At 37.1% G+C, this 16,775-nt stretch overlaps 4 protein-coding genes across 8 annotated transcripts in view; all 4 read right to left on the bottom strand.

Annotated features, from left to right (window-relative positions):
- The window catches only part of LOC127556769 (zinc finger protein 665-like), a 572,139-nt gene that overhangs the window by 429,552 nt on the left and 125,812 nt on the right, over window positions 1-16,775 (bottom strand). The window lies entirely within an intron of this gene.
- Window positions 1-16,775, bottom strand: part of LOC127556765 (zinc finger protein ZFP2-like) — a 217,840-nt gene that overhangs the window by 75,253 nt on the left and 125,812 nt on the right. The gene's annotated exons all lie outside the window — the stretch shown is intronic.
- LOC127556748 (zinc finger protein ZFP2-like) overlaps window positions 1-16,775 on the bottom strand; it is a 605,234-nt gene that overhangs the window by 552,445 nt on the left and 36,014 nt on the right. The window lies entirely within an intron of this gene.
- LOC127557668 (zinc finger protein 436-like) overlaps window positions 10,666-16,775 on the bottom strand; it is a 134,937-nt gene continuing 128,827 nt past the window's right edge. Inside the window, exon 5 of the mRNA XM_051990978.1 lies at window positions 10,666-11,632. Within this exon, the coding sequence (XP_051846938.1) occupies window positions 11,191-11,632 (442 nt within the window). The 3' untranslated portion in view covers window positions 10,666-11,190. The remainder of the gene's footprint in view (window positions 11,633-16,775) is intronic.

Raw genomic sequence — 16,775 nt, 5'->3', positions numbered from 1 at the left:
GAAGCAGCTACATCCAAAGAAAGAACACTGGGAAATGAATGTGAACTATTTGCATTTTTGTTTTTCTTCCCGGGTTATTTTTACCTTCTGAATTCAATTCTCTCTGTGCAACAAGAGAACTGTTTGGTTCTGCAAACATATATTGTATCTAGGATATACTGCAACATATTTAATATATATAGGACTGCTTGCCATCTAGGGGAGGGGGTGGAGGGAGGGAAGGGAAAAATCGCAACAGAAGCGAGTACAAGGGATAATGTTGTTAAAAAAATTACCCTGGCATGGATTCTGTCAATAAAAAAATTTGTTGTGATCTAGTTCAGATGGATCTGAATCAGTCCCTGTTCGGGCGCCAAAATGTGGTGAGTTCAAATGTTGAAGTTCTTGTTCTTCTCAAAACACAGCCGGTTTAGCTTAGAGCCCTCCGAATGTCTCCAAATCCAAAGGTTCTGTCCTTCAGCCTCTGCCTCTGCTTTCTTCAGCCTCCAATCAACACAGAGATGGAATGAATCTCTTGTCTCCTTCACTTGGGGCTCGGCTAGCTTTCTGGGGAGTCTTTCAGACCAGCTTGGTCTCAGTGGGGGAAGTGCAGGAGCCCAGCCACCTACCACAGTGGTGTGAGATGAAGATCAATCTGGTTGTCCACTGAACTCTCCACTCGTAGCTTTATCCTCTGAAAACTCTTCTTCTGCCACCAGCCAGCCAAGTGGAAAATATATTCTGGAATAGCTCTCTCTTCACTGGCCTTATATGTGAATCTTCTGAGAGAATGGGATTATGGGTTTTCTCCCATAGTGCTCTCTGGCCCAAAGAGCTTCAAGGGAGGTGTGAACTCACAAAGTTACAAAGTTTACTTTGTGAAGCTGGCATACTTGTGAACACCAATGAGTAAAGGTGCAAACACAAGCATTGTACTAATTAGTTCTACTTAGTACCTTGTTTCAGGTTCTGCCCAAAATATCTTCTTGTAAGATCAGATCAACTCTAATTAGTTAGCAGTTTGTAAGGATTCCAACAAAAATTATTATAAAATAACTTTTAAAAAAGAAAAAGAAAAAAGGAAAAAAAAGGAAATAGTCAAAGAAAGACAAATCAAGTAAAGTAGATGACTGGTATTGACTCCTAATGATTCATGAAGAAACTCATTTTACCACAGCTAAGTAAAAAAAAAAAAAATGGCCTAATATTACAAAATTTTAGAACTACAGAGGTACAGGATTTGTTTTCTTAATTGTTTCCCACAAACACAAGCGGTATAGAAGTGAAATTTTGATTTCTTGGTTAAACAGTTAGCTAAGAATGTGACATCTATAAATGGCATGTGGAAGTGCAAATCACAGTTTTAAGTATTAGGATAGTAAACTCCTGACAAAGGATTAAATATTTGTAACAAAGACTGGTCAAAATATATTCCCAAGTTGTCTTGTCAAATTAAATAAAAGGCTTTTAAAATTAAAAAAAAAAAAAAAAAAAACAAAGTGTTAATCATGTTGTAATCATAAAAGCTTGTAGAAATGTCTGACTACACAATGCTTCTCCTAAGGGAATCAGGGAAAAGATCCATGCTCTAGCAGGAGAAATGGGATGTATAGAGAAAGAGAGAAAGTAATGTGAATCATAAGTGACATATTAAGAAAATTCTATGGAGATTTTGGGAAAAGTTGAAAAGAACTTTATATTCTAGAGGCAAAAAAAACCTGAAAATTGAACATTGAGAAAAGGACAAATAAAAGCAAGGATTTAGTACATTTCTTTTAAAATAATCTTAACTATATGAAAGTAACACAAGAATCCTAAGATATTACTCCCACTATAGTCACAATTGAGGGCTTTGCAACCGTTTCTAGCCAAGCCAAGTAGCATTCCCTATTCTTACACTGAAGGACCAAGATAACATTGGGTAGGCTGGGTCATGGTCAGAATGACTGGCTGTCTTTATTTTATGATTACTTCTACTTGTTTATGGAACAGATGCATTCATTTCAATTCAGTATTATTGAAACAGAAGAGTAACTTTATGAGAAAAGGAGGATTTCCTTCTTTAAAAAATGTAAAATTTTATCAACTGGGGTTGGAGATTGAGCAAATGCATAAGAAAAACACTGATAAATTTATTTCTGAAAAAGAAATTGTTTTATTATCATCTAAGAGCTCTACAATATTGGGCAACCAAAATCAAGAGAATGCGTAAGAAGCAGACTCTCACAGAAGAGAGTGCTCACAGCTGCACATCATTTGATCCCCTGAAATGCATCATTATTCTCCAAGCTGCTACCTGAAGGACCAGTGTTTGATAAGGATGCCTGTCAATTGAGGTACTTCCTTTTCATTTTCTTCCAAATTCCAATATAATGATAAGATTTGCTTTATCAATATTTTTTGTTTGTTTGTTTGTTTTGGAGCAATTCTCTGGCAGATAAAAATTTTTTCACTTTTTAAAATCATTGTGATTTTCTTAAATACATACTTAACACTTTTATAACATAACACTTTTAGCTTCCATTCTATTATTAAATTTGAGAGGAATCAAAGAAGAGATGTTTTCTTATTTTCTACATTCTAAGACCTTTAACAACTGTATTCAAGGAAAGATTCTATTTTGAATAAACCTGAAGTGAGTTGAACCTATAAGAGCTCAAACATGTTAAGATCACAGATGAGCTACTAGGTGGAATTTGAGGATTTAACTAAACCACTCCATTACATTCTTCAAACGAGGCAAGATTGTGAAGATTTATAAGCCCTGGACTAGTCCCAAGGTACCCAAGGCCAAAGAACTTCCTAGATAAGGAGAATTTATAATCTCCTTTGTACATTTTGCTAAAAGAAAGCTGTTGTTATTATTACTATTAATTGTAAAACAAAATATACATAATTGCACGCATAAATTTGCAAAGACTGGTTAATAAATATTTCAATAGCTTAATTCATCATTTCAGAATATCTAGCTTAAAAGAGGATTTCATTTTCTTAAGGATAACACTGGATCAGTCTTAAGGAATTATTTTTCAAATGACCATATATCAGAAGAAAAGAATCATAGAATTACAGTAACAAATTATATAAACGTATTGCCATTGAAATAAAATAATTCAGTTGAAAACAGTCCTTAATTATCTTATAAACTCCAAGAGCCATTTCTACTAGTAGACAAGAGTCTACTGTCATAAAGTTTTATTGTGGCCATGAGGGTGAGGGGAGAAAAAGGGTGATGCTGGGGCTTCAAGACTGAGGCCAAAAGGGCCTCTTGGACCCTCACAGAAAGATCTTTGCTCACAGAGGTCACAAGAGCCTCTACTAGTTTCCTCCTGTCCCACCTTTCTGAGCAAACTTTACCTGGAACTTCTCTTCCCAACAGAATCCCCGAGGGGAAGCAGCACCCCTCTTCCTTGAGATATTGTCCCCTAGAAATGCAGGGCTGTGCTTGCATTCCCCAGGTAGGTCTGAGATCAGAGAGGTCAGGTGGCTGACCTGTGCTCCAGAACCAGGAGTGGTCTTGGGAGCCACCTTCCTGCCATGATTCCTGCTTCCCTCAGCTCTCAGCCCACCCAAGGGCCCTGCTCTCCTGACTGGGGAAACTTCCCAATTGCACCAACCCTTACCATCCCCCCTGATGCTGATGATCTTTAAGTCACCCCCTTCAATCTCTTTCCTGAGCCTTTCATATAGCAAATGGACTTTTAAAATGTGAATTGTTAGGAAAACATAACTGACTCCACTTAATTCTACACTGGCTGTTCTAAATTTCGATCCTCACTGTTCCCTTCCTTATATTCCTTCTGCCAACCCCTCAGAGAAAACTCATGGACTTACTTCCAGTGAGATTATTCTGCCCTAATATAGCACTTGACAAATATTTAATAACTTTATTGATTATAGGACTAATCAAACAGCTACAGATATCCTTGGACTGGTCTATGGAGTAAGCTAAAAACCTTTTTAAAGACCTTTCTAACTCTAAATGCACAGACTCACTTCTTTTTTTTTTTTTCCTCAAAAATGTCCCTTTTCCTTTCTCTGGGCCCTAACTGGATCTCTCCCAGAACTTCTTTGTGATTCTTGCTCCAAGATATAAAATAGCCAAACCAACAGAGAAATCCTAAAGCTCAGGAGGAGAAACTGTGTCATCTTGTGAGGATGAAACACACATGTCCCTCAGCCATTAATGGAAAATATCACCCTCCTAAGTGTATAAATAAACGACAGCTTACCTGGCTGTATCCTTAGGTCCCTTACTCTTGGTATCCCTAGTAAGGAACCTGACAGTTCTCACAAGGGCATCAAAGGAGATCAGATTTCCATGGCAGATGCCACAGAACCAGCCCCCAAAGTCGGGCCAGCCTTCTCCCACCTTCCCCTCCTCCTCCTGGATCCAGGAACACTGAGCCCTGGCTGAGCCTTGACCAGAACCCTCCATTCTATAACTCTGGCGTTCAGGGGCTTCTCTCACCCTGGGAATGTCCTCCTTCTTCCACTGGCCTCCTGGCTTCATTCCCATATCAGCTAAAATCTCACCTTCTAAAAAAAGAGACTTTCCTGGTCCCCAAACTGTGGAGGCTTCCCTCTGAGTGCCTCCCATCTACACTGTACAGAGTTGGTGTGGGCACACCTGATGAAAAGTCCAAACTGGACTGTTAGCTCAGGGAGGGCAGGGAATCTTAGTTTGTAACCTTCCTTCACCTCCTCCAGAGGTTGGCACGGTGCTTGGCACCCAGGAGCCACATTCTCAGTGCTCATTGATGGGACCCGAGACCTGGCAAAGGAGAGAGACTCAGAGCCCTGGGAGCAGCCGTATGGCCTGAGGGGGCAGGAAATGGGCAGTGCCATGAGAGTGATTCCTGCCCTGCCAGGGCCCCCTCCCTCTGAAAGGAGAAAGCTTCCTGGGCTCTCCTGGACCCATGGGCAGCTGCTGCTCAGCTCTGAGGAGGGACTGCACTCACCTGGGATGAGGGTCTCTGGACGCCAAGGGCCATCTCTCTGGTTCCGGGAATGGGTCCTCTGCCAGCTGGAGTGGGAGGGGGGAAGGACCTCAGAGAGAGAGGATGGAGTCTTAGCTTTCTCTGCCCAGGCTGAATACTGACCTGCCCATAATGAGAGCGAGATCTCAGGGCAGGGATGGTGGGGAGCAGCTGCACCCCAGGAGGAGGCAGAGAGATCTCAGCTCAGAGAAGGAGACAGAGAGAGCTCAGTGAAATGCTGAAGAAACTGAGCAAGATAAGAGATTAGAGACCAATTCAATAGTTTGTTAAATGGAGAGAAATACTGGGACCAATGGATCCACGGTTGATCCCAGGGCTAGACAATCTCAAAGAGTCTAGTCCAAGTATGGGGACAGCCAGCCTTTGATAGGATAACAAGAACAATGACATAGTGGGGGAGGCACCTAGATGGGGATAACCTAATGGTGGGGGAGATTACTGATATTCTAATGACATCTAAAATGGATAAACCTGTATCTTGTCAACCATTAAGAAGGAACGTCTATAAAGATATAAAATCTTTATCTCAAACATTAAGAGGGAAAGGTTATAACCTAAGGCAGAATAACTAAATGGGACAATTAGGGAAACTGGGTCACGACATTAAAAAGGGAACTTTGGCACAACATTCCCCACTTTTTCCTCTTGTAACTATCCAAATCTTTGAATTACCTTCCTCTAGAAGGTCTTAGCACTATAATTTTGAACAACCCTATGTGAAGTAAATAGACCAAATCAAAATCAAAATAAAGCTAGAACAGTGCAAGGACCTATGGCAAGGTCAAGTCTCTCCCTGACAATCATGTTCATGGGACACGTGTTCCCCAGGGGAAGCAGATAAGAACATGCCTGGATTAAGGTTATAGTTTGGTGAGAGTACCAAATCATCTCTTTCCAGTGAAATTGCTTCATATTTTCATATCCTTGAATCGGTTAGCCACCTCTCAGCCCTTTGATTCAGAATTGATCTGCAGGACACTCACTATTAAACTGCCCCGCCAAGGATTAACTTCCGACTTTCTTCTACCAAAAGTGCTGTGGCTTCCACTGCTTGGATACAAATAGGCCATCCCTTTGCCACTGGGTCTAACATTTTTAACAAAAAGGCTACTGGGTGTCGCTGCCCTCCCCTTAATTGTGCCAATACTCCTAAAGCCACCCCGTTTACCATATTTACATATAAATGAAAAGGCTTTTCTAATGATGGAAAAAGTAATACAGGGGCTGACATCAACGCCCATTGAAGTTGTTCAAAACTCTGTTCTCCTTCTGGATCCCATTGCACTATATCTGGTTTCTCTTCTAACGAATGAGTATATAAAGACTTAGTTAATAATGCATATTCATCAATCCAGGTTCTACAATACTCCACCAACCCTAGAAATTTCCGGAGGCTCTTTTTCATCCTAGGCTTAGGAATTCCAAGAATCCCCTTCACCTGTACAGGGTCTAATCTCTTTTTCCCTTCACTTATACAATGACTTAAATATTTTACCTCACATTTCACAAATTGCAATTCGTCTTAAGAAATTCTCAGTCCCTGTGTCCCTAATTTAACAAACTGATAGTGACTTGGACAAGGTCACTCTTTTTCCTCCCTGCCACAGGAGGATCATCTACATATTGTAAGACTTTTAACAATAAGAAATGTATCCCAGAATGCTCACACAATTCTTATATACCCAAGTAGATGTTCCATAAATTGAATATTATATCAATCATTTTGCTTTTTTTAATACCCAATACATAGAAAAATCCCAAACTACATATTATCTATAACAAAAAACATTTTCAAAAGGACAGATGTTGGAATCCTTAAAAACTGCTAACTAATTAGAGTTGATCTGATCTTACAAGAAGATGTTTTGGGCAGAACCTGAAACAAGGTACTAAGTAGAACTAATTAGTACAATGCTTGTGTTTGCATCTTTACTCATTGGAGTTCACAAGTATGCCAGCTTCACAAAGTAAACTTTGTAACTTTGTGAGTTCACACCTCCCTTGAAGCTCTTTGGGCCAGAGAGCACTATGGGAGAAAACCCATAATCCCATTCTCTCAGAAGATTCACATATAAGGCCAGTGAAGCAAGAGCTATTCCAGAATATATTCCACTTGGCTGGCTGGAATTACGCCAGAAGCCCTCTCTCTGAGGCAAGAGGGAATATTTTCCACTTGGCTGGCTGGTGGCAGAAGAAGAGTTTTCAGAGGAAGAAGCTACGAGTCAAGAGTTCAACGGACAACCAGATTGATCTTCATCTCACACCACTGTGGTAGGTGGCTGGGCTCCTGCACGCCTCCCACTGAGACCAAGCTGGTCTGAAAGACTCACCAGAAAGCTAGCCGAGCCCCAAGTGAAGGAGACCAGAGATTCATTCCATCTCTGTGCTGGTTGGAGGCTGAAGAAAGCAGAGGCAGAGGCTGAAGGACAGAACCTTTGGATTTGGAGACATTCGGAGGGCTCTAAGCTAAACCGGCTGTGTTTTGAGAAGAACAAGAACTCCAAACATTTGAACTCACCACAGACAGAGGCAAAAACTATTATCCTTGGAGTCCCTTTTAAATAATTGGCATGAATACAGTTAATTAAAACTTGCTATTTTTACATAAAAGAATCTGAAAAGTTCTTAAAAACATCAATTAAACCTTTTTGAAATAACCCTTTCAAACTATATATCACATTTCTGATCATATTCTTTAAACACAAAAACCATTATGTATCTAAAGAAACAAATGTTCAATCAATTAACATCTTGTAAGAGCAGTATGTCCCCTTTAAATCAGTTTGCTTTCTTCAGCCAAAAGTGGCTGCAGCTTTCCACTGCTGCTTTCCCCCTGCAAAAACACATCCCGTTTCACAGCCGTCTCCTCTGTGACCCTTCTGACTAGATGCTCCATTTAAACTATTAATTGCTTTTGTAAATCTCTCTTTTCCCTTGTCTTTAAATCACCTTTTTTAAAACTTTAAACTTTAATTATATTTATTTTATATTTATATATTATATATTTAATGAATTAATAAAACCACAATTAATTCTGAACCAAATTTCATAAAACTTATAATATAGTTTACGAATTATCCAATACTTTTAAAAAGCAATATACCATTTAAGTAGGGAGATACAAATATGACCTCCCCACCCACCCAAGGTAAACTACTGGCAATTTGTTTAATAACAATAATTTTGAATTTCAATTTGAAGTCCAACCAAATAATAAAAAAAAGAAAAGTTTTTCTTTTCAGTTGTAAAGGCCACAATATTCAAACAATTCTTAAGATTTTTACCCAGAATAAATCTAACATATGCAAGGCATTGGTAAAATTATTTCTCTCAATTTCAATTTTATTTTAATTTCAAAATTATAGTACCTCTTTAAAATATAGTAATTTCTCAAAACTCTTAATCAAATGTTGCAAACAATTACCCAGTTTAATCTTCTTAAACTTTCTGTTCTCTAATTTCATGAAAGCAAACTTGCTAATAATGATTTTTCTTTCTTCTTCTGGCATAATTTTTTTAGAAACACGCTTAGTTTTCCCAGGTCCAAGAAGTCAGAGAGCCCCTGTGTTCAGCTATTTACTTCTCTTAATCTATTTTTATTCCTCTCTTCTAATATCTGCAGCTTCTTGTTTCCAGTGTGTGTGTGTGTGTGTGTGTGTATACATATATATATATGTATATGTGTATATATCCCCAACCCCTCCCTCCCAAGCTAGCTATACTGAAGAAAAGTTTTGTGTGTATATATACACACACAGACACAGATACACACACTACCCCCCCCATATATATACACATACATATCTTTCCTAACCTTGCTTCCCCTTTGCTTTAATTCTACTAACTTTTTAAACATTCTTTAACTGGTATTTCTTTTTATATATTTTGAATCTTTCCTGTTGTTCTGCTAAGCCCATGACAATGTACTTTTTTATTTTGTTTCATTTCGGTTTTTCCTTTTTGTTATTCTGGGTTTTTTTTAATAAAATAATTTTTAAAAAATACTAGCTATGAGATCCTGGATAAGTCACTTAACCCCAACTGCCTGCCCCCCCCCCAAAAAAAATTTACATATATAACCTGAAAATAAATAAAACAAAATCTCCATCAAGGAAAAAGGAATTTTTAAAAGATAAAAAGAACTTTGGAATTGATAAAGAACTTTGGAATTGATTGCACGACATGGGAATCTTTAGCAAAAGACCCCAGAATGACATGCCCTGATAAGAAAAAGTGCTATTCTCTTTATAAAAGAATGGAAATAGCTCAAAAGTTTCTTTGATAAAAGCTTCAATTCTCAAATATATAGGGAACTAGACCTATCAAGAGTTATAAATATTTGAGTCAATTTCCAATTCATGAGTGGTCAAAAAACATGAAAGGGCAGCTTTCAAAAAAAGGAATTACAGCCTACTATAGAAATACATGAAAAAAATTTCTAAATCACTACCAATTGCAGAAATGCAAATTAAAACAAATCAGAGCTACAATATTATACCTTTCAAGTTTGGTGATATGAAAAAAGGAAGGGAAATAAAGGTTGGAGGCAATGTGGAAAAACTGGGATATTAATGCACTGTTGGTAGAGCTGTGAACTATCCACCTTGTGGAAAACAATTCAGTACTATGTCCAAACATGGGAAGAGATTCAAGGATAGCAAAATGGATTGTAGAGGGCCAAGTCTTGAATCTTACAGTAACTTTGCTCACCAAAACTCCCTTTTCTTATTGAAAGAGCAGAGATTGTTTGTCAATATAATAAATTAATAATCTATTGACTGAACAAAATGCAAACACTACTCTTTGGATTAAAGGCAAACCTTTGAATTTAGGACAGGAAAAAGAGCCCACAATAGAGACTAAAGGCATTTGGGAGAAAGAACTTGAGATAATGGTATAATAAACTTTACCGTGATGTGTATTTCAACTATTTGCATCTCTGTCTAATTCACCAAAATTAGGGGCTTAATCATTTACATCTCAGTAGAACTTGTTTGTTAAGAGAAAACTATAGAAACTTCAAAGAATGTACTTTGTATCAAGTCTATGAGCATTTGAAGTATATATATTTGTCTCTCTGATCAATAAACTTTGAAAAGTCCATAATCTAGACTTCTCTGCCTGGCCCTGGTATGTTTCCACACTCTTTATTCACTAAAGAAGCTGGACTCCAACAGTGGACCATATTGATTCCATGAAATTACAAAAGTTTTACAAAAACAAAAGCAATTCATTATGGTTTAGAAAAAAAATCAAGAAAATAGGGGGAAAGGGGCAATTTATAAGAATTGTTTTAATAAAAGCCTCCTCTCATATATAGGGAACTGGGTCAAAGTCATTCTCCAAATGATAAGTGGTCAAAAGACACAAAAAGATAGTTTTCAGAAGAAATGACTTTTAGCTATCGAATTATTCAATTAGCTCTAAATCACTTGCAATTAGAGAAATGCAAATTAAAACAAATCTGATCTACATCGTACCTATCAAAGGAAAAAAAGATTATAACAAATGTTGGAGGAAATGTGGAAAAACTGGGATATTAATGAATTGTTGGTGAAACAACATTGTTGCTGAACTGACCTACCATTTGGGAGAACAATTTGGAACTCCCCAAAGAGTAATCAAATTTCAAAACCACTAACCCAGCAATACCATTGATAAGCCTGTATCCCAAGGAAACCAAAGGAAAAGGAAAAGAACAATCTTTATTTATAGATGTATTTTTTGGAGTGGCAAAGAATTAGAAATTAAGGAGATGTGTATCAGCAGGAGAATAACTGAGCTACCTAGGGTATTTGACAGTGATGGCACAATAGTCTACTATAAGACATGACGAGCAGAATAGTTTCAGAAAAGCCTTGAAAGACTGATATGAATTGAAGAATAAACTGTGCAGAGGCAGGAGATCACTGTACAGAGCAACAACACTGTATAATGATCAACTCTGAATGATTTAGTTATGCTGATCAATACAATGATCTAGGATAATTCTGAAGGAAGATGAAAAAGTTATCCATGGTCAGAGAAGGATTCAATGGAGTATGAGTAGACATTAAAGCATATTTTTCTTATCTTTCAGCATGATAAAATTTTCCATGTTTTCCCATGTCTAACTGTATTATACTTGTTGCTTTAACATTAAATGAGGGAAAGGTGAAAGGTAAGGAGAAAATTCAGAAATGAAAATTCTTTTTTTTTCCCTTTTATTTTTCTATTTTGATTTATTCTCTTTTGGATAATCACATGTTTTTTCATGTTCATTATATTTAGAAGGTTTCTCTCCAGTATGGATTCTTTGATGTTGAGCAAGAATGGACTTCAATGTGAAAGCCTTTTCACACTGATTACATTTAAAAGGTCTCTCTCCAGTGTGGATTCTCTGATGCCTAACTAGATTGGAGCTCTGTGTGAAAGTTTTTCCACACTGATTACATTCAAAAGGTTTCTCTCCATTGTGGATTCTCTGATGTTTAGCAAGACTGGACTTCTCTGTGAAAGCCTTTCCACACTGATTACATTCATAACATTTTTCTCCAGTGTGAATTCTTTGATGTGCAGCAAGATTGGAGGGGAATATGAAAGCCTTTCCACATTGATTACATTCATAAGGCCTTTCTCCAGTGTGGATTCTCTGATGTTTAACAAGACTGGAGCTCTGTGTGAAAGCCTTTTCACAATGATTACATTCATAAGGCCTTTCTCCAGTGTGGATTCTCTGATGTTTAACAAGACTGGAGCTCTGTGTGAAAGCCTTTTCACAATGATTACAATCAAAAAGTTTCTCTCCATTGTGGACTCTCTGATGTTTAGCAAGACTAGACCTCTGTGTGAAAGCTTTTCCACACTGATTACAATCAAACGGTTTCTCTCCAGTGTGGATCCTCTGATGTTCAGCAAGACTGGACCTTTGTGTGAAAGTCTTTCCACATTGATTACAATCAAAAGGTTTCTCTCCAGTGTGTATTCTCTGATGTACAGCTAGATTAGAACTCTGTGTGAAAGTCTTTCCACACTGATTACATTGAAAAGGTTTCTCTCCACTGTGGATTCTCTGATGTTTAGCAAGACTGGGGCTGAACCCAAAAGTCTTTCCACATTGATTACATTTGTAACATTTCTCTCCCGTGTGAATTCTCTGATGTGCAGCAAGATTGTAAGAGAATATAAAAGCTTTTCCACATTGATTACATTCATAAGCTTTCTCTCCAGTATGGATTTTCTGATGCTTAGCAAGATGGGACCTCTGTGTGAAAGACTTTCCACATTGATTACATTTATAAGGCTTTTGTCCATTGTGGACACTCTGATGTTTAGCAAGAGTAGACCTCTGTGTGAAAGTCTTTCCACATTGATTGCAATCAAAAGGTTTCTCTCCATTATGGTTTTTCTGATGTTTAACAAGACTGGACTTCTGTGTGAAAGCCTTTCCACACTGATTACAACAAAGTTTCTCTCCATTATGGATTCTTTGATGTTTAGTAAGACTGGACCTCTGTGTGAAAGCCTTTTCACATTGATTACAATCAAAAGATTTCTCTCCATTGTGGATTCTTTGATGTTCAGCAAGAGTGGACTTCCGTGTGAAAACCTTTCCACACTGATTACATTTAAAAGGTTTTTCTCCTGTGTGGATTCTCTGGTGTGTAGCTAGATTGGAGCTCTGTGTGAAAGCTTTGCCACACTGATTACAATAAAAAAGTTTCTCTCCATTATGAATTCTCTCATGTTTAGCAAGACTGGACTTTTGTATGAAAGTCTTTCCACATTGATTGCAATCAAAAGATTTCTCTCCAATGTGGATTCTCTGGTGCGTAGCTAGATTGGACCTATATCTGAAAGCCTTTCCACAGTGAATACATTCAAAAGGTTTCTCTTTAGTGTGGATTTTTTGATGTAAAGCAAGTGTGTATTTCTTTGTAAAAGTTTTTCCACATTCATTACACTTATAAAGTTTCTCTTCAGTGTGGCTTCTCGGAAGTCCAATAAGGAGTGATCTGTAGCAGAAAGCCTTCCCACATTCAGTACATTTATACAACTTCTCCCCAGTAGGAATCTTCTGAGGTCGACCAACACCTGATTTCCAAGCAAACGCCTTCCCACACTGATCACATGTGTACCTTTTTCTTCGAGGGTGAACTCTAGAATGGTATGAAAGAGATGAGTGATGGGATGAAGTTGTATCACATCCATTATATTCATCAGACTCTTTTCTACTATGACTTGGCTGATGAGTAATGAGCTTAGAGTTCTGACTCAAGGCCTTTGCACCTTGATTACTTACACCAAGCATTTCTCCAATATCACTTTTCTGATGTTTAATGAGGTCTGAACTCCTGCTGAAGGCTATGTTTAATTGATTATCTAGATTTAGTAGCATTTCAGGAGCTTCCTTATAAGACCGTAAAAGTTCTACCTGTTCCATAAAGTATTTCTTATATTTCTGATCTTGAAAATGATCACTTGCTGAAGCCATTTTCTTACAGTAATTTAGAACTGAAGGCTGAATGAATTTCTTTCCAATTTCATCAAATTCATAATCACTCTTTGGCTTTATATCTACTTTGATATCAGAATCATGGATTTTTCTCAATTTGAAGTCACAGGAACCATCACTCTTGAATCTTTGTTGGTCATATTCTTCCACACAAGTTCCCAGCTTTCTATTCAACTTATTTATTTCAAATCTGGTCTTTATATCTGAAAAAAAATCAAACATATATATATATATAAATATGTTTGCGTGTATACATATATATGTATGTGTTTGTGTATTTATATGCATATATATAAACATATACATATATACATAAGACATAAATAAAAGCAATAGCTATAGTTACTGATGAGTTATAAAGCTCATGACCTCATCACCAACCTAAATGTAATAAATAAACTTTGTCATTGTAAAAAGAAGGGACAGATAGGATTTAAGAGTGGCAAAGGAGTGTTGGAGCCATTGTAGATTTATTTACTCCAAGCTAAACATTCATATTCAACAAAAGTAGCAGCCATAAGGTAAGCGGACAACCAGACTTAGTGTGAGCAGATTAGAGCATCCCATATTCCGTGAGAGATGAGTTTGTTGCTAATTTGGAGGGAAAGCTATGCCAACAAGTAGTTTTCAACATTGAGGCTGAAAAAGTAGGCAGCTATCCCAGAACTGTTGTACAGTACCACATTTACTCAACTGGACCAGAACATTTTTAGATATCTCAATTGGTTTTATGAAAATGATGAGGAAATTCAGAAGGCACTGAAAAATGAAAACTTTATGTGCCCTAAAAGTAAATTACTGCATCCATCTCTAATAAGTCAGCATATAATTCCACCAAAAAATTAAGTGCAAGGAGAATTTAGAGAGACTCAGGGCTCAGGATTCTGGATTCAGTAAAAGGGCAAATGAAATTCAGTTTGATGCTGACAGAGGATAACAATAGAGATTAGAGTGCTGATGGAGGGTAATAATCCAAAGTGTTTTTGTCATCTCAAGGTTATTTATGGGTCAAAGACCTAAGGTGGATCTTAGCTTTTCTATGCTGATGGAGCCACATTGATTATTGATAAAACCATAGTCCTGAAGAGATGCACTGAACACTTCCATAGTGTTTACAAACCATCATCAACTACTACTACTGAAGCCACTAAACATTTACTGCTGGTTGTACTCAATCCCTCTCCTAGCCCTTCTCCAACTGACAGGAATCCCTGCAATTTAAAGTTCTTTGTTAGCAAAAAGAGAACTGTTAAAAATATTTTACAACATATAAGTTCTTTTCCTTTTCCCTTAGTCATCTTACGAAATACACCTAATTGTGGTAGTGAGGGGTCAAAGGGTACACTCAGTTCTACAACTTGACATCATTTCAGATTGTTCTCCAAATTGGTTAGATCTTCTACCAAGAATGACTTAGTGTCCCCAAAATGATAACTTAAGATTGTTTTAATTTGCATTTCTCTAATCTAATGTGCAAGTGCTTTAGAGTATATTTTCTTATAATTACAAATTGTTCATTGGAAAACTACGTGTTCCTATCCTTTGACCATTTATCAAGTGGGGAATAACTTGTATTCTTATATATTTAACAAAATTCTTTATATATATTTAAAATAATAGCTTTTTATTTTTGAAATACATGCAAAGATGATTTTTAACCTTGTAAAATATTGGTTCCAATTTTTTCTCCCTAGACAGTAAGTAATCTAATATATGTTAAACACATACAATTCTTCTATACCTATTTCCACAATTATCATGCTGCACAAGAAAAATCAGATCAAAAAGGGAAAGAAATGAGAAAGAAAACAAAATACAAATAAACAACAAAAAGATGAAAATATTGTGTTGTGACCCACATTCATTCCCCACAGTCCCCTCTCTGGGTGCAGATAGCTCTTTCCATTTGTCATAAGACCACTGGAATTGGCCTGAATCACATCATTGTTGAAAAGAGGCACGTCCATCAAAAGTCATCATTGCATAATCTTGCTGTTGCTGTGTACAATGACTCTTGGTTCTTAATGTATTTGAAATTATTCATTTCTTACCTCACCATACTCTATCACTTATTTATGCATAAATTTTTACCTGTCCATAAGTGTGATAGGTAATATGTCCTATGTCCTTAAATTTATGATGGTTAATTTTATATCTTGTTCACATATCCAAAAGTGGTATAAGATATTGGTCTATGCCCTGTTTGTTACTTTTTTTTTTCCTTCCCTGTTAGGATTCTTACAAGGTGCTAAGTAAGTGGAATTGATGAGATAATGATTCTCTAATTTACATGTACTTAGTACTTACTATAATTCTACAAGATTCACACCTTTAAGAGAGCATATATAAGGAGGAGGTCTCAGGGCCAGAAAAGCAAGCCCACTAAAGGACAAGCCCACTAGGACACAAACCCACTAGAAGGTCTAGGAGGAGGAGACAGATTCATTCCATCTTCCACCTTTGTGCTGGCTGGAGACAGATGCACAAACCTTTGGATTTGGAGAGAGCTAGAGATGGAAGGCCACTAGAAGCTCTGGGAGCCTCGCCAGGATTCAGTTGAGGAGATTCATAAGCCAGAGAAGTTAGCTTAAGCTCTCGCAACCAAAGAGAGAGATAGGCCTCCAGAAAGCTAACTGTGCAGAGGAAGGACACAAGACTTAGAAAGAGAAAATAAAGGATTTGGACTTTAACAGCTGGCTGTATTTGAGGTGATTATTAAACTGAACTGAAACTAAGGCTTCCTCTAGAAGCCCCCTAAGAAACCTGCTCCCAGAGAACATTATATTTTAGAGAAGAACATTATACTTCCCTATACACTTGCCCAAGAGATAGCTACTATTAGACATACATATGTTGTTTTAAAACAATACTGCCCTTACTATATACAACATTCTCTTGGTTGGGCTCATTTTCTCCATTTTAACTTTATTTTGAGAAATGATGTAAAATATTGGTCAAAGCTCCATTTCTGTCATATTTCTTTACAGTTTTTAACAGAATTTTTGCCAAATAGTGAACTCTGATCCCAAAAACTTATCTTTATACTTGTCAAGTACAAAATTGCCATAATTAACTTGATGCTGTAAACGGCATGTCTCTTCTGTTCCACGAATTGACTTTTCTATTTCTTGGCATCAAATAACTGATAATTATTGTTTCATACAAAAGTTTAAGATCTTGTTCTGCTAACCCTCCTTCCTTAATAGTTTTTACATTAGTTACTTTAGTATTCTTGATCTTTTGTTCTTCCAAATGAACTTTATTGCTACTTTTCACAGATCCATAAAACAATTTTTGCTAGT

The sequence above is a fragment of the Antechinus flavipes genome, chromosome 3, assembly GCF_016432865.1.
Source record: "Antechinus flavipes isolate AdamAnt ecotype Samford, QLD, Australia chromosome 3, AdamAnt_v2, whole genome shotgun sequence".
Lineage (NCBI taxonomy): Eukaryota > Metazoa > Chordata > Mammalia > Dasyuromorphia > Dasyuridae > Antechinus > Antechinus flavipes.
The sequence above is the reverse complement of the archived record's forward strand: the minus strand, read 5'-3'. Positions and strand labels throughout refer to the sequence as shown.